Raw genomic sequence first — 25466 nt, forward strand, 5'->3', positions numbered from 1 at the left:
GCAGTGTGGTTTTTGTAGCCTAGGGTTTTGTGGAGGCTTGTCTGGATGTGAGAGCAGCAGCAGGAGGAGAGAGGACAGGTTGGGGGCGTGTCTGACACTGATGCGGCTCTCACCATTGGTGGACAGCTGGTTACCAACCAACACTACACACTGGGCACATGAGAAAACACAGAGAAGCCCGTTAGTTTCAAAGCTAATGGCTAACAAAGTACCTTTTCACGGGGACTGTAAGTAGCTTTGTAATATTTAGAAGAAGAGTAAAGTATGAACGATAATAAGAGAGCAAAAGCTTGTTTTGTGTCAGTGAATGTTAACCAAATAGATGCTAATGCTAACTAGCTAGCTTGTGTTTGTTGTTAGCGTCGATGCTAACTGAGTTGTTGGGCTGCTAGCTAACATGTTTATGCCGCTAACCGCAGGACAAGAGTTAACCGTTAACCCGTCATGGTAATGTTAAGTGGCAAAAAAACGTTACCTCGCCGTGTTTTGTTAACACAGTCAGAAGTATCTTCCGTGTTTAATGCCTTATAAATCAATATAGTTGGCAAACGTTAACACATCTGTCAGCTCCTCGCGCGGGTAGTCAGATTAACGTAACGTTATCTTTGGCGAAATCCCGGTTATGATAACACGGGTAAGGTTTGGCTTGGAAACAACGGATATTATGTTTGTGTCCAGCTGAATCGTACACAGGGTGGGGCGACATTTTCAACCAACTACATTCAGTGTAATTTAGGTTTCATGTCACAGGTAACCTTGGGGTTCTCATCTGTGTTCCCCCTCCTGCAGTTGTAATCAAACACAACCCAGATTTCAATGGTGTTTGTGGAGAATCATCGGCCCTCTCCTAAATATGGGATAGGGTTATGTGATCAGCATCATCTGCAGCCACACAATGGATAACGAGGTAAGATCGTTTTATGTAACGGCACATCTGCTCTGTCAGATTCAACTTCACATCATCTGTCATTTTAACTCGACATGAGACACTGTGAAGAAGCTGTTCAGTTTTCATGGCATTGATCGCAAAGATGCATGTCATATTTTACAGCCTCTCTGTTTCTCTGTGCTGTCACTAACAAGTACTCTCTGTTCTTCCTTCAATCCTCTTGGCTTCTCCTCTGCTCCTGACATTGACAGATGCTTAGTTGACTTGTAGAGATTAAGTAAGGGCTTTGTGATTTCTCTGCTTGTCTTGCATGATGATTTGAAATAAATGAATGGCATGAGCTTTAGGTGACCGTGTTATGCAGACAATTGATGCTCCTTCCAAGACACGTTATCTTTCTCATTTGCCACTAGGGGAGGGTCAGGGCCAGCATTTTAGTACTAAAGCAGGCAGATACATGATGTTTTAATGAGGAGAATTTAATTTAAATTGAGTCCACCGATGTCTGAACAAAATTCATATTGTGTGGATTGGAGACCCCTCTGCTGGACCCTCACTTTGGGATAGAAGTTCATGTGATAGATGTGTTTTTTCAAATAAATAATCCTGTCAAACAAGGATTTGAATGTACAGTTGTTCATGGCATTGTAAGTGACAGCGCACACCATAGATTTGTGACATGTCATGTCAGTGTTAGTTTCTTTGAAAGGGCTCTGCTCAATGTATTATGCATGGACACATTATTGCGAGATGTAATAGCTCATGTTCCAGTCACTCTGTAACCACTGTTGTGCTCACACCTAGTGAGAACAGGGCAGCACCACCCTTTGAAGATGAGCATGAATTTGACATGGCATGGATTCATAAAAGTGTTGGAGTTACTCCACAGGGATCTCAGCCCATGCTGAGTCAGTAGTTTCCCCTCAGTGTGTGCATATTTTCAGCAGTGCCAGGCCCTTTTGCTTTGATCACTATTCACCACCTCATCTCAAAATTGAAAGTCTGCATGCCTGTGGAAAAAAAGAGACAGTTCACCCCAAAACCAAAAATACATATTTTTCATCTCACCTGTTGTGCTATTTACCAATCTAGACTGTTTTGAGTTATCGGCTGTAGAGCTGTCTGCCCTCTCTCAAATACAATACAACTAGATTTAACAGAAACTTGATTTGTACAGCACTATGGTCAACTCCAGATGTTTTTAAATGTGCTATATAAATAAAATTGATTTGATTTGATTTAGATTGATTTAGATGGCACTCCCAAGCCAAAAAGTACATTTGAATAGCTCAACAGCAGTGTCTCTTTCCAGAAATCATGACCTGGTTACTCGTGATAATCCACAGACCTTGTTGTGAGCAGTTTCATGTAGGAACTATCTTCCCTCCACTAAACTACACCCACCAAGTGTATCACCGTACAAAAGGAATTCTACTTGCATCTAGTTATATTATACAAAAGAGAAGTCAGACATCTCTACCGCCATCTCCAACACTCAGCAACTCATCCTAAAGGAATCTAGATTGATAAATATCACTACAGGTGAAGGGAAAAATATGTATTTTTGATTGTGGGGTGAGCTGTCCCTTTAACTAGATATTGCCATGATCCCAAAATCATTATCATCGTAGCATGTCCACACACAAACTGTCTTTTTCAGTTAGCGCTGAAATCATCATGAGACAAATGGTGTATTATTCAGCAGAGTTAGTGTGAAAAATATTAGACTGTTTACAGATGGATGCACCTGGACTCCACCAATGTTAAGGTCTGCAATGGTGTTAAAGTGATAGTTCTTATTCAGGGCCCACAAAAAATATTTTTGACGCATCATTTGTAACCTCAGGACTGACACTGACTGAATGTGTTTTGGTTGTAGCACCACCCTTGTACTATAAGATGATTGAATGGGCACATTTGCACTGAAGACCCAACTAGAGCTGCAACAATTTACTGATTAATCAATTATTCAAATTGCCAACTATTTTGATAATTGAGTAATTGTTTTAGTAATTTTTTAAGCAAAATGCTAAACATTTGCTGGTTTCACGCTTCTTAAATGTGACAATTTGATGCTTTTCTTTGTCATACATGATAATAAACTCAATAGCTTGGGATTTTTGGGCTGTTGATCGGACAAAACATACTTTTTATGACGTGACCTTGGGCTCTGGAAAATTACACAGGATATTTTTCGCTTTTTTCTGACATTTTATTGACTGAACAATTAACCGAGAAAACAGTGGGCAAAAATAATCATTAGTTACTGCACTAGACCCTACCACATTGCAAACAGAAATGTTTTGTCTATTTACCATGTGCAGAAGACATTGTGACACACTGCATGTGCTGTATTGATGCTTTGTTTACTCAAGACTGAAGGAGCAAGTTGTTTGCCTAAATTTTGTGATGTACAGAATAGAGTGGATAATTATCGTAGTCTGTGATTGTCAGTACTTGTGCAACAATGAGGTATATAGTGACAGTCTGTGTCCCTCAAATAGCTGATGTAGGCTTTTCTGACTCTGCATCGTGTGCGTGTGTGTGTGTGTGTCGGGGGGGGGGTTTCTTTAAGGAGAGAGAGACGTGCCAAGGAGAGAAGCTGGCCTCTACTGTGGACGACACTCTGGATGAATATTTAATCGCCCTCCAGCACAAAAACAGGTGAAGTGTGAGCACAGGCTGCTGGGGAAAGATAGGATTAGATTTCACAGAGGTGATACACAACCCCTCCACGACTTTCAGTGCTGCCTAATAGGAGCACTGATTGGTTCCTTGCTTTGAGATACACTAAATTAGTGTGTGAAATGTTGAAGAGTGGAGGTCAGAAGAGCTTGAAAATGTGTCCTGCATCTTGCTCTTAGCCATCTCAACCAGTTGATACACTACAGTACAAGATTTTTATGCACAATTGTAGAGGTAGTCACCAGTTTTCTTTGCTTCTCAGGATCCTAAAGCGCCTTAAAGTCAAAGACCCCAGGGAAATTGAGTTGGAAAAGCTTGAGCAAGGTTTTTCCATTTATCTTAACGGAGCCAATGCTGAAGCCAATAGGAAGCAGCCCAAGAGGTCCAGCCACAAGTGTGTTGCCTCCCCACCTGCTTGGAGGCCTGCACGTACAGCAGGTATGCTGCTGCCGGACAAAAATAAACCTACAGACACTCAGAAGCAAAAAGTCTTATGTAAGACCTCATTATTTTTTTACCTCTGTTGTGCAGGGAGTAAAACATTGTTCTCGAGTATTCAGTCATTCATACACTGAACGGAAGGCGCCACCTCATACTCCTAATACACATATTTTTTGTTGCTTCTGTCATCTTCAGACCATATGGAGCACAAGCTAATAGCCACCACTCCTCAGCTGGTAGTTTGCATGGTATGATCTCATGCCCAGTCCCAGTGAATAAATGATAGTGACAGTTGTAGCTGGCAGCCAGTTTTCCGTTCTTCCCTTTATGTGTTGTGGACCATCTGCGTATGTGACTGTGTGTTCCTTCTCCTCTGAGGCAATAGTCTGCTGCAAGCTGCTCATGTTCCTTTCTGTGCTGTTAATCAGCGGCAGATGTCTGTCGAAGCGCCCACCAGTTTACCGAAGATAATCTAGAGCAAACCTACAGGAAGAGGAGCCACACTGCCCCAGGAAAGGTCCAGAGGAAAGAATGGGTCAAGGTAGAGGCTTCTTAATATATTAATCTTTGATTGTGGTGCATTAAAAATAAACATTTTCCTGTGATATTGCACATATTAAAAATGTCCTCTTATGTCATGTGTGCAGGATTCTGTCAGAATTCGAACAGAGGAAGGAACAAGTTTGTACATCTCCCCAGAAAAGCGCTACTCTGAGGATTTTGAGCCCTATGAAAGCATAGACATGGAGGTAGAGTGAAGACATGACAATGCCTACTAAGCCTGTGTGTCTGTGTGTGTGGGTGTGGGTGTTTTTTTAGGGGAGGGGCTATGTGTCAGATGCAGCTGTCTGTACTACTTAGCATCTCTCCATCTCTGCCATTTCCCCCTTAATCCAATCACCATGTTTCATACAGAGCTCCAGTCCGCGCTCGCCTCATAGTCCCTGCTCCCCAAGGGCCACCTGCAAGGTGTCGCGCTCCTTCAGCTCTAGGCATGAAAGCCAAGGAAACCAAGCAAATCAGGAGCACAATGAGAAGGTCCTTCTCAACCTTGAAGAAGTGAAGGTGAGCAGAAAAAGAAATATGCACACTGTCTTGTTTCATCTTGTCAAGATGGCATGAGATGTAGTGAATCATCTGAATTTGTTTCGTGCTCCTGGGTGTTAATTTATGATGGTTTTTCAGTGGTCGTCACACAAATCAAGGCAGTGCTTAAACTGTCAGCGTGCATGTGTGTGCGTCTCTGCCTGTGAGTCCTTACACTGATGACCGCGTGCATGGATGCATACATAAACGCTGACCTTTGTAAACCAGGTTCTGCGTCGCAGCCTGGAGGTTAGCATGCGGCGAAGCAGCCGCGACTCAGCAGGGGAGGAGTCGGATGAGGAGTGGGTGGAGGAGCAGATCGAGAGGGAGGAGAGCACTGAGAGTCTGGATGAACTGGGGCTGCCTCTCTCGTCCTCCAAGTCCTCCTCCAACCCTCGGCCCAGCGGCTCCCATAGCCATTTCGACTCAACAAACCTCATTGTCCTGGACTTTGGACCCTCACCTAAAGGTAGGCTTTCATCATCCACTTTGATATGTAAATTTGATATTGATTTTTAGGGTGAGTCTTAATTGCCCAGAGTGGTTTCATATCCCTATCTGCTTCATCAGCATTGACCTGTACACATGGGGAGAATAGGCAACTACATTAGCTGTCTGTGCACAGCTCAAGTGTTGTGTTAGCCAGCCAACAACCCTGTTATACCTTTAAACTCACAATATCTTCCTAATGTGTGTTCCAGGTCGTAAGATTGAACGCTCTCTGTCTGCAAAAAGGAAAGAAAACACTGACGCCTTTATACCTACCAAGCCTATGTTGGTGAAAAGCAAAACATTAGATAGACCACCTTCCAAAGACAGCTGGAATAGTCAGAGTAAGTCTTTCAACATTTTTAAATCAGTTCATGATTAACAAGCTTTGAAATTTAAAGTATCCAAATTGCAAATTTTCCGTTTTGGAATGACTCCCTTTTTAGAGCCCTTTTAAAAAAATGTGTCTCTGGGGGTGAGGGAGGGGATGGGGCTCACGATGATACTCAGTATGCTGTTGTTGTTTTTATGTTCACCCATTGGTGGTTGCTGATTATTGTTCACTCTTGTGAAATAAAAACATGAGGAGAAAACATTTCTGCAGATAGATCTGTTAGATAGCATTGTGCATGGCTGCTCTTTAAAAGATTTGTGCTTCTTGCTTCAGGGCCAAGGAGTCAGGTGGGGAGGCCTCTGTCAGCAGCCAGGAAGGCTTCTTTTGAGGAGCGAGACCCGGAGGAGATGGCATGCAGTGTGCGCCAGGCCATCCAGAGAGAGAACGACCCGCTGCAGAGTCCTGAGCTCTTTAGCCGAAACACGGTCAGTCTGTCCTACCTCTACTCTATTTAGGCCACCTTTTCTTTTACTGTTAAGAGTTGTTTCATGCGTCCACACAGGCCATAGCCATGACGAGAGGCATTATGTTTTTGGATTGTCTGCCTGTCCATCCGTCTATCCATCTGCCCCACTCTTGTGAATGCGATATTTCAAGAACACCTTAAGGGAATTTTTTCAAACTTGGCACAAACGTTCATTTGCATTTAATGATAAACTGATTACATTTTAGTGGTCAAAGGTCAAGGTCAGTATGACCTCCCATCCGTTTTATTCTCATAAACGCAATATCTGAGGGAGAGCTTTGAGGGAGTCTCTCAGATTTGGTACAAATGTCCACTTGGACTCAACAATAAACTGAATAGAATTTGATGGTCAAAGATCGAAGGTCAAGGTCACTGTGACCTTACGAAACATGAATAACTCGAATTAATGCGCTAATTATGACAAAATTTGACACACTAATAGAATATAAAAATGAAATAATGACGTTATATATCCAAAAGGACAAAGGTTAGCTTCACTGTGACATCATAATGTTATGCAAAAACACTTTTCTTGCAATTATTCAACGTCATAACTCAGGGACGGAAGAGGTCAGATATTGGTCACTCTAATCTTGGGTACCCACCTTGAGGGGGAGATGTGTGTGAAGCATTTATGTTTCCACAGACATAGATATAAACTCTTAAGTGCAATGTGAGTGGTTCACGGAGGCATACAATGGTGAGGCTGTAATTCTAGTTATGCTGATCTAGACTATCAACACTATTATGACCTGATATTTTTCATTGTGAACATGTACTGCGTGTGATTTTAATACAGTGAAAGCTCTTCTGGGGTTTGCTTACATGTAAACTTTGCCCTTAAAGCTTATGTACCTCTGACTCTTCTATCTTGCTTCCTCTTCATCCAGGGCAGGGGACACCAGGTGATGAATGGCTTAGTGCGCCACAACAGCCACGACAAGGATGAGAACGGTGTCACTGTGGCCATGCAAAGAATCACGCTTATGGGCCCTGGGTATGCTCATAGAATATGGCACCTAGATACACAGATACTTTGTACACATTATGAGGGATATAAGGACACAGAGTACTCATGGTAATCATGTACATCCTTTAGTGTTAGAACAAACATTATGGTGTTCTGTAGAAACTAATACAAATAGAAATTTATGGTGTGTACACCCTCTGACCTTGAGGAGTTATTTATTGGCATAGACACCACAGCGCTCAGCCATTCCTCACCATTAATATGGAGGACAGGCACCTTAGCCTAAGCAGCAGTGCTGAGGATGTCATCCTTCTGTTCAGGCAACAACACAAACTGCTGAAAGCCTTGGAGAAACTTGAAGCAGGACCCAGCTACAACATTCCTCAAAGTGTCAAAACAGACTACAGCAAACAGCCGGTGAGTCAGTCACACTGTCTCACAGTTCAGAATGAATAATCCCAATGCTGCTGGGTGTGATAGAGACATAAGTGTACCGAAGCGCTTGCGAAATGTTCTGTGCTTTCATTGCAGAGAAGGCTGTCCTCGGCAGAGGTCACCCCTGCATTGTATGTTACCATGGAGATCCTGTCAAACTGGGGGAACGCTTTGCAGGTCGGGCTGACTGAGTTGCAGTTCTTCTGCCTTAGAAACAAGAAGCTGTACGTGTCTCCTCATGACCTGGACATCAGGAACGCTGACTACCCCGGGAATCTGGGGGCACTTGTCAACGGAAAGGTGAAGGTGAGGCTCTGGTCATTTTTTTAATCGTTATCACAGCTGCAAATTACCTTTGGGTGGAATTAAAAGTACAGTCAACCCTTTTCCACAGCAGATGTCTTTACTTTTCATAGCAGGAGAAGCACACACATTATTTATGGCTCTGTTCTATTTTATTGTCCTAGTAGGCCGTGACAGTAAAAAGCATGCAAAGTATCAAGGCTCTGAAGCTTGAATACCTAAGCCCCCCTCCACTTTAAAATGTGTTTTACTAATGTATATGTCCCTTAAAATGTTGAATTAAAATTGTACTGACTTGTATCTGTGCAAAGTTTGTAAGGAGAGAGGTGTCTTCACATTCCTCTACTGAGGGGGAGATGTCTGTGCAGTTCCCTTAAATCCGAGATTCAAAGGTACCACGGGCAAGCTAGTTTGGTACATCGAAAATTTGAAAGCCAGTCGCTGTCTAACATGGGGAACACATATCGACAGGGAAACAGACTTTAACACAACACTGGCAAAAAAATCTGAAACCATCGTAGCAGATATTATTGTGAGTTTCACAACCATTAATGCTATGTCAACCACTGCCAGTTACAAGCTAACAAGCTCACAAACAACATAAACTAATAAAGGATGCTAACTATACTTGCCATTCTGATATGTTTGCTAGTTGCCGAATTTCTGAGTCTCATCTGAGTCTGGATTTGACAAAGGCTCGAACATGCATGGCTGTATCTCTCTATTTTTTTCTTTCAGACTAACACTAGCCATCTTTTTTTTTTCATATATACTTTTTATTTATGAACATTTCACATTTAGGAAAGAAGGAAAAGAAAAAAGAAAAACAGTGCACAGAAAAAAAGACAGATATGAGGTCATGGGTCATGTTTACAGAGTCAAGACTAATTTTCCTAATTTAAAGTAAGGTTTCATATATGATACATACAATAATCATGTAACATCTGTCTCATTGGCTAAATAGGCACACCATTTTCTCTCCCTTTTTTCTCAGAATTATTTCTGAAGTCGTATAGAGTATGTCATCTGTTCCAGAAGGTTTTAGTGTTTAACAATATTAATAAAGAGGTTAGCAGTGGGCTTGCCTTTTTATGGCCTTTTTATGAATTGTTGCTACTTGCTTCCAGAAAGTCTGAATAAAAGGACAAGACCAGAAAATATGGGCATGGTCAACCATGATCTCTCCACATTCCCTCCAGCAGCATAGCTGGGTGCTAGTTTGTTTAGACTTCTGTTTGGGCGTGATGAAAAAGCAAATCAGGTTTTTCCAGCGGAAGTCTCTCCAGGTCCGGGAGTTAGTGGAGGTTGACTGTATTTCTCAGGCATTCAGCCACATGTCCTCAGTCATTTCAATGCCCAGCTCTTTTTCCCTTCGTTGTTTCACACAGTCTGTAGTGTCCTATTGAGTGATGAGATGCCATGGTATAACTTGCTGATTAAACCTTTATTACTTCCTCAGTTATCAATCAATAAATACATGAATGACCGTTGGTGGTTCCCTTGGATTAGTACCTTTTACCTTTTTACAGAAATAATCACAGAGCTGCAAATACCTGTAAAAGTCCTGCCCAGGCAAGCCATAAAAAGTTACACTGCCACACAGTTCTAGTGGGTCACAAGTGATGATTCAGAGGGATTACTTCTGTAAGAGTCTGTACATTTTTTTAGGTAAATCCTGCATAGTATATTTTAAGGTCACTCTAGACATGGGTGAATTATCCTCACTATTTTACATGGACAAAGTATTTGCTGATTTTTGTCTTTTCTCTCCGGTTGACAGACCACCAAAGAGCGTCACATGTGGACGTGTCCATTCCACCCTCCCATCCAGCTCTACTTCATCATCAGAAACACGGAGCGCTCCCCAGACTTTGGAATATCTCGCATCAAAATATGGAACTACAACAGAAGCCTCAATGTATGTGCTTTTTATTTTTGCTCATGTGTCATGACAGTTTATAAGAAGTGGAATTGTTAGATAACATTTGTTCAACACAAGTGCAATCCGCTACACAAATCTTTTGATTTATCCCCCTCTTGAGTTCAGAGATTATTCATTCCGCTGTCTGAAGCACCGGAGCTCATAAGTCTAACACGCTTGTGTGTTGTCACTGTAATACGGGCGACTGTATCGGCGTGGTTACGTCAGCGGAGTGGTAATCTTCTAGCATTGGCTGGCCGAGCTGCCAGTCAGACTGTCCAAATGTGGAACAGTGAGAGATTAGCCCCAGAGGATTAGTGTTAGTGGAAACGTGGGCTTCTGCCTCTCATCCTCACTGCTGTTCATAGAGGGGTATAAAGACCCCATCGTATCTCTCTCTGTGCTACTACAACTATCTAGAGTTACTTGATGTCTTGAACTTGGAAGGTAAGGAGCTGCCGGTGGGGAGTAGATTGTAGGTCAGCCAGGGTTTGTAGTAGTTTACTGTCGAGGGGATCAAACAGATTTTAGTTGGGCTTTAGCCATTTCTTCATGGCAGCCATGACTTTGTATCTGTGAGAGTGCTAATTACTGCTAGCTTGGAGAGCTTCTACTCTGCATATGAGATAGAGGTACATGAATAAATAGTGAATGTACAGAATTTCTCAAGTGCTATACTTTTGGAGGTTTTAGGCTTTTAGATTTTCAGGTTGCATTGTTTTGCTTAAATTATAATTGAAATGCTCTCAAAATATTATATAATATGAAATGCTCAATACTGTCCTGTCATACATTTTGAACCCAAATCCTCAAGTTTTAATGTGTTAGTATTTTGCCAAAAGTCATTTGGTATATTAACAGTAGAACCTGAGTGTATATTCAGGTAAACTGAAGTTCTGTTTCTTTTTTTTAGGATCTTGACATTGGTGCACGGCATATAAAGCTGTACCTTAACAGCACATTGGTGTTTGAGGGTGAGCTGGAGAAGGGCTGCGGCAACCAGGTCTTTGACTACAGCACCGCGATCGACCTCCAGGATTTCCAGGTGTCAGACTCCTTGTTTTCCAGCCCTGTGTCTTCAGGACACAATCTACGGGGTGTCAGCCCCCAGCGCCATGAGGACAGGAAGGGTGTGGAGGGCGGCAGCACCCAGCACCACCACAGTTGGAATCCGCAGCCATCAGATGCAGGCCAGGCTATGATAGACATGCAGGAGAAAGCGCACACACTGCTACCACCCATCACTCCATCATCAGTGGGGGTTTCATCCTCTGCCCGTCGCTCCTCCACACAAAGAAACTCTTTCGACCTGTCTTCCTCAGAGGAGCCCCTCTCTCTCAGGCAGCAGGTGGAGCAGCCTGCACCCACGGAGCAGACGGTCACAACCCAGCCGTCCTCCTCTCGCGTGGCCCCCCAGTGGCTGCAGCCGCTGAGCAGGGGAGCTCCAGAGGGCTGCGAGGCCATCAGGGAGAGGCCCCGCTGGCTGGTGCCTCAGCACTCTGCAGAGCCCAGATCTCCATCAGCCTCATCCTCTTCAATGCTCCCGGAGCTGCCATGTAACCCAGGCCGAGTGTGTCGGGGGATGGAGAGGACAGTGAACGGGAGTCAGTGGAAGGCAGATTCTTTGGACCTGAGCTGCGACCTGCTGGAGGAGCTCACCGAGCAAAAGTCAGACCGGCCCATCAGTGGACGCAGGAGCTCATTTCGAAACACTGCTGTCACTGCCAGGCAGAAAGAGGAGCAGCAACTCAGAGCTGCTGTGCTGTCAAACACAGGTAGGAATGTTTAAAGATATGATAAACATAAAGGGACACCTTTATATGTGATTATTTCACCCTTGTGCTTTACTTTGTGCTGCAGTTCACCTATTGATAACAATTTGGTTGCTTGGAAGTTATCACATATCTGCATTCATATTAATAATTGTTTAAAATGACAGTTTATTTATTATTTAAATCTATTTATTAATCCCAAACAAAGAATAATAAGAAAAACTAATCAAACATTATGTTGGGTATTGCGCACCCAAATAACCATTAGCTAAAGGTTTTGCATTTTTTATTCATTGTTTATTTTTCTTCAGTGCTGTACTATCAGCATCGTGTTCCTCTGCCTCATCACTGGCTCCCTATTTAATGTGTTCCTTGTTAAGTCATTTTTAGATGTTAATTTGTTTTGCGACAGTCTTCACAAAGAGCAGGGGTGTCAAACTCATCTTAGTTCATGGGCAACATACAGGCCAATTTGATCTCAATTGGGCCGGACCTGTAAAACCATTGCAGAATAGGCGATAAATAACAACAGCTCCAAATGTCTCCCTTTCTTTTACTGTAAAGAAGCACAAGTACATTCTGAAAGCATTCATCCATTTACAAATCAGATGATGAACAGCCTGGGGCATCTTAACAAAAATAAGTGCAGTTTCGACAATGTCTGTTTTTCCACATTCAGTGAGTCTTCTACTCTCATGTGCGTACATTTCCACGTCTGTGTAGTAATGCTGGCATCACAACACCAAAGTAAAGTGAAAGCTACTGAGAAAGCAGGTCAACTTATTCCCTGCCTTACAGACCATTTACAAATCAAACATTTTGACAGTGCCTTAGCAATAGGCTTCTACCAGTACTATGTTAAGATAGAAATATGACCACAATATGTATTTTTTAGAGAACTGTATTCTGGTCAGGGTGAAAAGTATCTGAAGCAGCATTTGACATGACTTACTGTGTAACTTGCTCCTGAAACTTGGCAATCTTTGCCCTCACAAGTGCATCAATATTAGTTGTGCAGAGTCATCCAGCAGGCCAGATTGGACCCTTTGGTGGGCCTGTTCTGGCCCATGAGCCATATATTTTACGCCCCTGTCATAGAGCATGCATTTGGAGAAATTTGGATGCAACACTTTGTGATACCTGTGATTGGACTAGTTGAAAAATGAAAGCTTTTACACTGCACCTTCCGTAGAAGCCATGCTTATTGTCCTGGCCTTTGTGCTGTTTAATGAGTCATACTTTCTGCTGCTGATTTACGTTTGTCATCTTTTAATTCTTTAACTGATCAAAAAACGTTTTCATTGAAATTTGAAGAAAACTCTGTGTGTACATCTGTCTGTCTTTCCACAGCTAATCTCACATACTACTGGACCTATCAACTTAATATTTTTTGTGCACATTTAAGACTACATGCTGAAGGATCTCTTGTGGTTTCAAAAAAACTGTTTTACTGACCGCTCTATTTTATACAATGACTGACTGCTGGCTCCTCACTCCTCTTAACTGAGTGGTACAGGCTGCAAGTGATCAACAAAAATCACATAGAAAAAGGCATTTCCAGTTATCAGCTAGGCTTTAAACACGCCTTACCTACTCTATTGCAGACCACATTTTGGCATTTTTCAAGGCTCAAAAGCAGACATTCATAGAATAATTAGATCTCATTTGGAACTAGAGCACCTGTAGATTAATTTCATACCCTGCAGGTTATGATTCACCAAAGCAATATGAGATGAATAAGTCACAGTTATTTGTTATTTAAGATGCTATCTTGACTGTAGGGAAGCTGGGAGGTACCACTGAATGAGATTCAACTCTTCTTTGTTTCAATACTATAATGAATACACACTGGACACACAGACTGTTCCCCCCACCAGACACACCTGGCAGAGATCTGCGCTCTACCGAGTGCGCTTTTCTTGTTAAATTTATATCTGGATCAGATGAGATGTTTAGTGTATGGTATGATTATCTTACTTCTTGTGGCTTGTTATCGATTAATATGTAATCCTTGTGTACTTTCCAGAGGAGCCAATGTCATTGGTGAACATGAGCAGGAGGCAGTGCAGCTCTATGGCGCAGCTGCACAGCCAACAGGATGACACCCTCAGGGAGTCCTGGGACTCTCTCACGAAGTTCAACCAATGCCAACGTGGACGCATCTCCAACATGGGCTTCGAAGGTGACATCTTTGATGAGTTCCTCCAGCGCCAGGGCCGTGGTCCACCCTCAGTCCCAGTCAATCCCTCCACAGCACCCAGGAGCCCCCATTCCTCCTTCACCACTCAGGGTGCACTATGTGAAGGCCCTGATGATGATCCATCTACGGAGCGGGAGGACGAATTTGAGATCCCCGTGCTGCCGCAGGGCCAAAGGCTGATCATCAACATCCTGTCCACCTGGGGTGATCGCCACTATGTCGGCCTCAACGGCCTTGAGGTGTTCAGCTCCAGTGGAGAACCCCTACGACCTGCTCACATCCGTGCCGACCCTCCAGACATCAACATTCTCCCTGCATACGGCAAAGATCCACGCGTGGTCACTAACTTGATCGATGGCGTTAATCGTACCCAGGATGACATGCATCTTTGGCTAGCACCATTCACCCCAGGTCGTAACCACACCATCTTCCTGGACTTTGGAGCTCCTAACCAGGTGGCCATGATCCGTGTGTGGAACTACAACAAGTCACGCATTCACTCCTTCCGAGGGGTGAAGGAGGTGGAAATGCTGCTTGATGGAAGATGCATCTTCAGGGGCGAGATTGCCAAAGCCTCTGGGACTCTGTCAGGAGGTAGCTGAACAGAACAGCGTCACAAGACTTTATGCTGATTTATGTCTTACTTTTGATCAACTTTTCCTTTTTTTTCTCCCTCGCTGTCTCTTCAGATTTGGACCAATTTGGTGACACTATCCTGTTCACCACTGATGATGAGATCCTGGAGGCCATGTCTCGTTATGATGAAACCTTCCTCAGTGAAGGTGAGGGTCCCGAGAGCCTGGTGGCTGAGGAGGAGTTGCAAAGACCACGCACCGCTGATGGAGAGGGAGAGGAAAGACCCTTCACACAGGCTGGCTTCCGAGAGGAAGACCTCAACGTAAGTACAGTTCTGTGGATACAGGTTGTCATAGAAGAAGTGTGCTTTTTTTATCAACTTCGGTGGTGCTAAATGTTGAAGTCAAATGCTTGTAAAATTGGGCACCTTATTCTCAGCTGTGACTGTGATAAATAAACAAAGACAAACATTGTGTAGCAGCCAGTAGTGTTCAGCATTCCCACTTTGTTGACAATATAACGGGCACCACGTGTAAATTAGGTATCACACCAGCAACAGTAACACAATTATGCTTTTAATGTGTTGTCTCAGTTGAAACTTCACCTCAACCCCACTGTGAGCCAGTCTGAGGAGAACATGGAGCATATTCCTGGGATGTACACTGGAAAGTGTAAGTAGATGATCAGCATCTTGTCATCACATGATTAGGTATCTTTTTGCTGTTTGGATACTTACAGTAACTGTCTCCCTGCTCTCCAGGCCTTAGACTAGAGCTGGTGTTGACTTGGGGGGACTTGCACTACATGGGCCTGACAGGATTGGAGGTGGTGGGGAAGGATGGAGAGAGTTTACCTTTAGACCTCAGTATGATGGCTGCTTCACCCGCGGACCTCAACGACCTGCCTGAGTACGAATACGACCTGCGTACGCTTGATAAGTATGTCTGACACCGTATGATGTGTCTACTTTCTGCATATACATTTCCACATCATATTTTACGCTTTACACCCTGAGTTTCTGTGTCCACACAGCATTTTTCTTCAGCAGAAATACCGTGGCAGGGTGCTGGGAAGTGCTTCGTCCCAGCACTTTATAAAAAAAGTTAATGATGACATGCGTGTGGGTTTCTCTCTATGACAACAATATCTTGACATTAACATTAGTGAGATCGTAACGCTACATTAGCAGAGGGTTGACTACATGGTCAAAAACAGTGATGAAAGCATAACACTCATCAGGAACATCCACTGTGCGCCTGCCGACCTGCAGCCACAAAATGAGCTTTTCTGTCTCTGCTGTGACAGGAGACAGTAGCAGAGTTAAAGAAGTGGCAGTGATGTCACCGGTGCCTTTCTGAAAAGTTCAGAGATTTTTAACTAAAAGAACTGGCAGTGGCTGCACAAAAAAGGTGGTGTAGTTGCTGGGCACAGCACTTTTTCTCTAGCTGGCCACATGTAGCGGGATACGCTCTCTCTTCATTGGGAACAACTGAAAAAAGACGCCAGCGCTGAGGAAAAAATGCTATGAGGACACAGGCTTTTACTTCTCCTACACTGCTCTCAAGAAAAATCTAGAATTTTAGGCCTCATTTCCACTGGATGGTTGTGCTTAACTCGACTTGACACACTTTAGGTACCAGGTCCTTTCTTAAATTTGGTTTTCCACTGCAGATTCTACCCCCCCGACATCACTCACTGAATTCTTGCATCAGCAACAAAACAGAGGAATGGGGTGAAAATGTGGCATTAGATCAGATCATTGTTATGGTTGGTGGAGTCTTCAAGTATCTGTTTTTGTTGCCCAGGCTTATAAATGGCAACAACATTACCACTGATGACCAGCACATGTGGCTGATACCTTTCTCCTATGGAGATCCTCACACCTTGAACGTGACGTTCGACAAGGCCCAGACCATCGCTGGACTCCGAATCTGGAACTACAACAAGTCCCCTGAGGACTCGTACAGAGGGGTGAGAAACTTCTCTCTCAGGCTTTAACAGTGTTTACTGTGAAGGAGCAGAGTACATGGATTAGTTATAAGTTTTTACATTTAACAAAAACAATTTCCACATCTTTGGTTCAGGTGAAGGTGATCCATGTGTTCATGGATGACGTCGCCATCTCCCCACCGGAGGGATTCCTGATCAGGAAAGGACCAGGCAACTGTCACTTTGACTTTGCCCAGGAACTCCTCTTCATAGACTTCCTCCAGACGCCCACTGACAACAAGAGTGCAGAGGAGAAGTAGGAGTTGTGATTTTAATTTGCATGTACTGGTATTTTCATGCCAAAGTTTAAAAACTGCTTTTCCTAATATATAATGTTTTTGCCTGTGATTTAGAGGGAGCTCCAAGAAACAAGAACAGGCCAGCATGGACTATGAAGCTCCCATCATGCCTAGTGGCTGTATCCTGACATGCTTTGTGTTTACTGTCAAATCTGACTCACTGTCCAGACTGTTCATATGCAAGTGAACAGACTGGAGTTGTGTGTTCAGGCAGTATTAATCAACCTGCATTAGGGCTGCTACAAATCTTCATTATTGATGAATGCACTGATTAATTGTTTGGTCGATGAAGTGTCAGTTCAAACCAGTAACAGATGGGGTTGATATTTTGATATTTGCATATATGCAGCCATGTTTTGTGTAACAGTCACAGCTGGCTAACAGCCCAGTGCTGCTTTAATGATTATTATTTTTTACTCTCTCAAAAGGTAGAGTGGGGCAGCCTGTGTGCCATCATTAATTCATAGCAAATGGACGATCTGTTCTGATGTTTGTTTGGCTGTGTCCAAAATCAATCCGTCGCTCACTTATTCAAATCTTCCTGTTTAATAAACACTTGTTAATTTATTCTATACTGAGCAGTAAAGTGGGATATCTGACACTTATTAATCATCATCAAAGCATTGTACCCTTTCATTTACACTACTTTATTTGCCACTTACTTACATTTTTGAGGGAGATGAAGTTCAAACTAAGAATTCAGACACAAATAAAACAGTGGAGCATAAATACGTGGACATTATAGTAAACAGGGAATGACTTGGACACAGCCCAGGTCTGATATGTGCTGTACGTGGGGTTTCATGTTATATATTCCTTGACCTTCACCTGTCAGTCATCTTTCAGCTGCAGCTGTTAACAACCTGGGGAGACCCGTATTACATCGGCCTCAACGGCCTCGAATTTTATGACCAGAACCATGAGAAGATCAGTCTCAGTGACAACAGTATCCTTTCTTATGAGTTCATACATCAGCCTTCTTGCGTCTATATTCACAAAGCTAGATTCTCTTCACCATCTAGAATTTATCCATATAAACTTTCAAAGTTAAGAATTTGTGGTGTAAATTCGTAACCTTTGAATTTAGATAGCTAAAAGCTTAAAATCACACTTTTATGAATATTCTCTCATCTAGAGGTATGAATATTACCCTGATACCATGAGATCACTGTGCTCTGGTGTCAGGTGGTAGCTAATTTATACTTTTGTAGAAATTCTGATACAAGTTAAGTTACAAATTTCTTTTCATGTCATGTAAGTGCCACCAAAATTTTATAAATTCCCGTAAAAATGTATGTTTATTTCTGCTAGCACCTTACATTCACTCTACATTTCTTCCCAGCAGACATTTCAATGTGTCACTGCAGGAAGAGCACAGGTGTAAGCAATACCATTTACAAGGGCTGCACTCTACTTCGTTAAGCCAAATCCAGGCTCTGGTATTGTGCATACTGGCTCACTGGTAGGGCTTATTCAAAATGGAATGGCTTATTCATCATTAAGGGTATCAGTTAACATCTGTCCTTCTCCAGGTGTGACAACTTTATATCTCATTGTAATCTTGGATTAGCAAAGATAATCACCGCACAGTTTGCATCATGTATGTGTTGGAGATTCGGCTTTACCTCAGATAATGTGGGACAGAAACTGAGACTTATTTTAAAATCAGTTTAAAAACTGCTACGTAATCGGTGTTGCTTCGATTAGATTCAGAGAGGACTCATACAGTTAACAACTGACTTTGGCCCATCAGACAGAGCACGTCTTTAGCAGACTGCGGCGGCTTTTCCTAATTGTTTTCAATGAGATTGAAGTGTTAAGCTCGCTCCTCTTGCGTTGCTGAGCACCTCACATTTTTCCTCTCTTTGCACCTTGCGTTTTTGCAGGAGCACCCTGAAAGCCTCGAGTTGAAAAAGTTGACGGCGTTTTGAATTGAGAGGCAGGCCTTCTGTAGTGGCGATGACAACAAGTGCAGCATACTGTTGCAAGCTATAAGACATATTGGAACAAATTGTAGCCTTGACTATTTTCATTTTACATTATACCAACCATACTTAGGCTTGATGATTGACAGCAGGTTGTCAAACTGTCCCTGACTCATCCTTCACTTAGCTTTGAACCAACCATCATTCAGCCGGTGGGATTCCATGTGATTTCCCCTTCTCCCTCTCGCCCTCATTCAGAGCCAGAGCAACTGCCTAGCGCCAGACAGATCTGTGAGTTTACTTCACAGCAAAATAGCAGTATAAGATGAGGATAGATAAGGACAGGTGATTTGGTTGCCTGGCAACAATTTAAAAATGACGCAGCAAGCTTTAAGACCCACTCTGTCTGATCAGGGCTTAAGGCAGTAAATTAATACCAGCTGTTGAAGGAGTATTAAATTTGTGTCTGGACCTCAACATTATGTCCACCAGACATTGCTGCTTTTCCAGACAGTGTGAATGTACTGGACAATGTGAGCGGTGATGTGAGGACTCCAGACAAATTAATAGATGGATTCAACAGTACCCACGATGGAGGACATATGTGGTTAGCCCCGGTGCTGCCTGGTCTGGTGAGGCTCTGAAAGAAAGCGCATTCACACTCAAAGGAGAGTCTTTTCAGCACGTGTGTAAGTGCATCGCTTGTTTCTTCACAGGTGAACCGTGTGTATATCATCTTCGATCAGCCAATGACGGTGTCCATGATCAAATTGTGGAACTACTCAAAGACACCACAAAGAGGAGTGAAGGAGTTTGGGGTAAGCCTCTGTCTGCTGTGGGCTGGGCTGTCGCTTTTTCTTTACACTTGGACATCAAGCAGAAATCTGCATGTCTCTGTGTGTGCACAGCTGCTGGTGGACGACCTCCTGGTGTATAACGGCATCTTGGACAGTGTAAGCCATGTGGCACGAGGCATTCTGCCTACCTGTGACCCAGTGGTGCCCTACCACACCATCCTGTTCACAGACAATGCCTACATCGCACACCGTGAGAGGAACACCGTCATCAGGTACCTTGCAGATATATGACTGACTACTTGGTTTCATGGCTGATTGGTTGTACTAGTGTTAATTTGTCAACATTTTCTTAGTCTTAGTCCTGTTGGATTTTAGCATATTTAGTTAACCTCATCCTGTTTTCTTTTAGTCAAGTTTGAGTTGAAAATGTAGACTAAATTATGTTTGGGTCTTTTATCCACATGCAGACTGCAGTTTAGGTCACTGAAAATGAAACTTTTAAAATGAGACTTATTACATGTTTACATATAAATGTACAGTTACTCTTCCACTATATTGAAGACCAAAGGTGTCAGAATGCTCGACAGAGGTCACTACCTTAGTTATCCTTCTGCTAATAGCCTTTTTGTCTGGGTTCTGATCACCACTATTTTCTTCTTCTAAACTTGGCTTTAGGGTTAAGGTTTTATCACTGCCTGTTGGTTTGGCATGCTCTGGAAAGCGCTTTAATTTTGCGTTTTCATTTGGAAAGAGATTTTCCTATGTCAGTGCTTATGTGGACAGGATTTTTTCAAAGAACAAAGGACGAAAAAATCCACTTTCAAAAAGTATCCATGTACGTGTAGACTCGGCCTTAGTCAAAGACAACCATAAATATTTTAATGTATTTTTAGTCAAAGAAAACTGTTGACGTTTTAGTCTTTTTCAGTCTTCAGATTGTGTTGGATTTTTTAGATTTTTACATTCAGGTCTGAGGGTATCAATTTAAGGAATACATCCATACTTGGAATAAAGCAATGCATTTTTTTCTTAGCCTCATTGTAACAATAATAGGCCCAAATCACCCAATCACCTTGTTTTTTTATCTCAAGCCCTGTTTATTAACTTGAATTTAAGTAGGTAAGTTCCTCCGAGTCCTTTGTGAAGTCCTTATATGGCACATAGCAAAGGACAAGAAACTGGTGTGTGTGGTACAGAAAGGAGAACTGCTGCATTGCAAAAGAAAACAGTCTAAAATATTTCATCTTCCCTTTTTTTGTCAACGAAAATAAAGGGAGATTTTATTTTTTCATTTAAATGCCATTTTAGTCTCGTCTTTTTCATCCACAATATTGCATGCTGACGTAGTCACAGTTAGTGTTTAATAACATCTTTGCTGTTTCATTATTGTCTTGTCTCACTCGTCGTTGGCAATCATATTATTCATATCTTTGGTTAACAAAATTAATGCTAGGGTGTACAACAACAAAAAAAGTATCTGCAGCTTTATCAAAAAAGTGTCATACACGTCACCTTTCAGTTATGTTGCACATTGTTTACCTAAATTTTGCAAATTGAATGTAAAGTTCAGCATCAAATAGTCATAATCAGATGAGTTATTACCTGTGAATAGATTCAAAGCCATTTGATTTTCAACCTAAATTCTAAAACAGAGACTAATGGACTGACAAAGAAGGTTAGATTCAACCCAGGTGGTGAGTTGTTTTGAACAGAGATGTGCTCTTCTCCACTTCAGCCCCCGTGGCAGCAGACACCACCAACAGTGAGTAACAGAGCCTGTGAAAAGCCCTGTGTCAGCACCTCCCTGTGGTCGATCTCTGTTATTGAAGATTCCTCCAGTGCCCTCAAATGTCCCCCAGCCATTCCACACCCTCCTTACCACACGCTTGACTTGTGATGCCCCTTCTCTCCCTTTTTCTTCCCATCGTCACATCTCCAGCTCCATTTTTGGTCTCAAGGCCTGGACCTGCCGGCTTCAAGCTTTGTTATCAGTCAGCCCTCCATTTTGTGTCGTTCCCTGTTCCCAGTTTATTACAAGCATAGCCCATTTGCTCACACGTATCTGCTGTGTTCATTTTCTCACTGTGTTGCAGTAATTATGTGGAGGACCAGGATGTGAAGATGACCAATGAGAATCAGATAGTCCATCACAACAAGAAGAAGCAGACAGCAGATCCAGGTGAGTCGGGGAAACTACTGGACTTGGAAGTATGCGCACATAAATATGGGAATCATCTATCAGTAAAATGAATGAGTCAGATTTTAATATATGGGTGTTTTCACACTTGGTCCCCTTTAACGCTCTAAACAAAGTCAGAGCAATGAGTCAGCTTTGTTTTTTTTGTGCATGTGTGGACGAACCAGAAGAACTCAGAGCCCTCTGAAACGAACCGTACTCAGACCTCCTCCATACTCAGACCTCCTTGGGAGGTGGTCAAAGAAACTACTGCTCTTCTTCAGATATGGAACGAAAAACGAATCAAACTGGAACTGTCACTTAAATGCAGAGAAACGCTTCAGTTTTCCACTTTGTATTAAAATCACCTGCTTATATTAATAATAGTACGATGATATAGAACAATTGCCCAGACCCTTTTAAATAAACGGATACCCTTGGTCACTGAGATGGACAGGCAGAGGATCAAAGTCTGATCTATTATGAGATATGGATTAATATTTGTAGGCCTGTAATATGAAACACAAGAGACAAATGCTGAGGTTAGGACATCAAATGGATTGGCGCGAGAGTAAGTCACTGTGACGAGTACATATTAATACAGCTGTTGGTTCCTGGTGTGCCAGTCAGCTACAGCAGCACCAGAGAGAGTTATGCACAAGAGCAGGAGGGTGTGCACAGGGAATGTGGATGGAAAAACATCCAGCATGCTGAGGCACATTGGGTTGCATCACCCAGGTGTTTTGATCACCTGACGAGGAAAAAACAAACTGGAGGCCAGCTTATTTTCCCTGCTGCTTTTGAGCAGCCTTAGGATGCAAAAGCAAAACAGGATACGTTTTAGATTCCATAGATGTATGAATTAAAACACTGTTGCGCACAGTACGGCATGACTCAGACGTACTGATCACCTGCACCCCTCTGGAATTAAGTCTGTAATGACATGACAGGACACAATAACCTTCAGGGGATATTTTTCGCACTGGCAGAAGTGGAGCAGTGTGGATGAATGAAAAAAAAAACCAATAGCTTGTTTCAGGTGGTAACGCATTCTGTGACATTTTAAATATAATAATACTACCTGAAATCCTGTTGTTAAGACGTTATATCACTTCATTACTGCTACAACGTAATGTGTTACTGTAAGGCGTTACCCCCAACACTGGTAATTAAACTTTTATTGAAAGTGAAGTATGAACAGAAAGAAGGGTGAGGCCCCGTCAGAGCAAAAGTCCCTCTCTGTTGCTCCACTTAAAGAGGACTGAGTTTGGTTCGTTTAAGGGTGTTTTCACATATAGTCCTTTTAAAACAAACCAAACTTGGTCCTCTTAAAGTGCACCAAAAAGTGGATCGACAGTAAAGGGACTTTTTGTGTTCACATTGTCACTTCATTTTAAAGAGGACTCACTTCTCTTTCTGGTCAACTTCAGCTCTGGTGGGGCCTCAGTCCTCTTTCTGTTCACACTATAGCCTATGTATAATATATATTGATGTAGTTTTGTTGTTTGTCTTTGCCACTGCAATGTCGTTATGAAGCCCCTCACTTTCAGATTCATTTAAAATTGGAGGAAACCCTTAGCGTTTCCGTGCTGTAGACTGATGCTGTTCAATGTGTCCTACATTCCACATTTGGAGATGTGCAGTATCTTCTGTAGACCAAACAACTCCTCATCCTGCGTCCTTGTAAGCGTTATAGGTCAACGTGGCTTCGTTTGTCTTTTCAGGCATCCCAGTGCTATCGCATGTGATCTAGAGGGCTAAATACCTGGAGCACTTTGTGTTCACAGAGCAACACGTTAAGTGAACCGCACCGTGGACTTGAAGTAAACCATACTCAGAGGGGTCTGAGTTCTCTTGGAGTGTTCCCATATGTGCAAAAAATGCTGAGTCACCGCTCAGAGTCCAAGTGTAAAAACCCCCTCATTCTTACAGTAATTTAAAGCTTATTTGTTCTTCATCAATGCAGCTCTTCGGCCTAAAACCTGCATGACTGATGGCGGGAAACATGGGAAGAGGAGATACTGACAGACAGACGATGACAGATGAACAGACAGATGTGGATCCAGTGAAAAGAAGGAACTGTGTCTGACTTTAAAAACCCACTTTTTGGTGGGTGACTTTTGAAAACCTCCCTCACATTAAGACCCAAAGCAGCCGTGGTGTGTAACAGCGGCTCACATGGTCCACAGTGAAGAGAACGGAGCTTGCACAGTTAAGAATGGCTTTACAAACACACACACACACACACACACACACACACAGGACTCCACTTTATGGTTGGATCACTCCCTTCTCCCCACCCAGACACACGTTATCCTGAACAGGTACTGTACGGTTGCCCCGGTTGTCCCTCCCACAGTGCCAGGATAAACCTGTGAGGCTGCATTTTATCAGCCCTATTATTGTGCCTAGTACTAAACACTATATCTGTGGCTGCTACTTGTGACTTTTGTGCTGCATATTTAAATGCTGCTTGTGGCTTGTAAATACTTAAAAAAAAAAAAAAAAAAAAAGCTCCAAGGCCACATGAATACACTCTCACATCAGGATGTGGCCAACGCTACAGATATTATTAATGAATTGTATCCACTGATGAGCCTAGATGATCAGCTCTTTGCCTAATGGGTCTGAGAGCTGACTAACACTACCACCAGTACACCAACCGATCGTTATGCTATGCAGACACTAATTTATATCTGTTAATGATTTCTATCTGTTGGCTGATATATTTCAAAGCCGAATGGTTTTACTTGGGGAAGTGCTTCCACAGCTTTTCACCTTTGAAAGATTTATACATCGAAGGCTAACGTGGTTACACTCGTAGTTGGAAAAAAGCGCAGAGGTCAAACTTTTGTATATTTCAATTTGAAGCTGCACAAAGCTTCAGACTCCACACTTGAATCTTCAATACATATTGGGCTTCACGAAATTAGGTCAGTATATTTTTTCTGCTTAGCATCAGGTAGGAAAAAAAAAACTTGTTTGCAATCCAAGTGACCTTTATGGAAGTTGCTATATAAGGTAGATTTTATGGAGGCAAACATTTCTCAAGCCAGTAAAGCAGTTTTAGAAATTTGGTTGGAAATAAAAAAAAATACCAGATTAGATTGAGTAGATTCAGTAACAGGCAACTTCTAATATGCAAATACTCTAACGTTACCTCAGATTGAGAAGAATGATCTTTAAAAAGGGGATTTATCTGATTCTACCTTCACTATAATACTTAGTAGTCGGTGTTGTACTATTCATTCATTCAATATTTACTGTACTAACTTGTTGCATGGGAAAGTCTCTTCAGCAGTAGCTGTTGTTATCATCTTAAAATGTTAGATACTTTTGTTCGGAGGAGTTTTTACTGCTTCATTGAGCCCCAGTATAAACCAATTCGTACTCCTCGCTCACAATGGGGAGTAATTGTATATGAAATGCAGTTTTATGTATTTAATTTCAGCGTGTCCAACAGCAACGATGGTCATTACTCTGTATATCTGCTCCGTAGGGTGGTGGCTATTATTGTATGTGTGACATGTAGTGTTTTGAAATATTTAATTATTTTTCTAATCTTGATTAAATATGTATATTTGATGTAGGTTTATTTGAAATGAATAAAATTTAAAAATATATCTTCCATCATTTTTCTCAAAACCATACAT

General features: G+C 42.4%; 1 protein-coding gene across 4 annotated transcripts; it reads left to right on the plus strand.

The window, feature by feature from the left end:
* The first annotated feature begins 107 nt into the window (after window positions 1-107).
* Window positions 108-25432, plus strand: katnip (katanin interacting protein). Of its 4 annotated transcripts, XM_078163697.1 has the most exons (30): window positions 114-227; window positions 751-907; window positions 1141-1166; window positions 3465-3553; window positions 3837-4012; window positions 4444-4556; window positions 4663-4764; window positions 4931-5080; window positions 5330-5570; window positions 5803-5934; window positions 6258-6409; window positions 7341-7447; window positions 7741-7837; window positions 7952-8161; window positions 9939-10076; window positions 10993-11854; window positions 13878-14645; window positions 14741-14949; window positions 15220-15298; window positions 15388-15565; window positions 16433-16598; window positions 16712-16872; window positions 16970-17034; window positions 17751-17861; window positions 19333-19472; window positions 19557-19658; window positions 19749-19909; window positions 21373-21399; window positions 21731-21816; window positions 23780-25432. In XM_078163697.1, exons 7-30 carry the CDS (start codon window positions 4759-4761, stop codon window positions 23836-23838), a joined length of 4407 nt encoding a protein of 1468 aa, XP_078019823.1. In that variant the 5' UTR covers window positions 114-227; window positions 751-907; window positions 1141-1166; window positions 3465-3553; window positions 3837-4012; window positions 4444-4556; window positions 4663-4758; the 3' UTR covers window positions 23839-25432. The 4 variants fall into 4 exon arrangements, with proteins under 4 accessions (XP_033467927.1, XP_033467929.1, XP_033467928.1 ...); XM_033612036.2 differs by lacking the exon at window positions 1141-1166 and having other exon boundaries at window positions 108-227; window positions 790-907; XM_033612037.2 differs by lacking the exon at window positions 1141-1166 and having other exon boundaries at window positions 112-227.
* Window positions 25433-25466: the final 34 nt, after the last annotated feature.

Source organism: Epinephelus lanceolatus, chromosome 21 (genome assembly GCF_041903045.1).
Source record: "Epinephelus lanceolatus isolate andai-2023 chromosome 21, ASM4190304v1, whole genome shotgun sequence".
NCBI lineage: Eukaryota > Metazoa > Chordata > Actinopteri > Perciformes > Serranidae > Epinephelus > Epinephelus lanceolatus.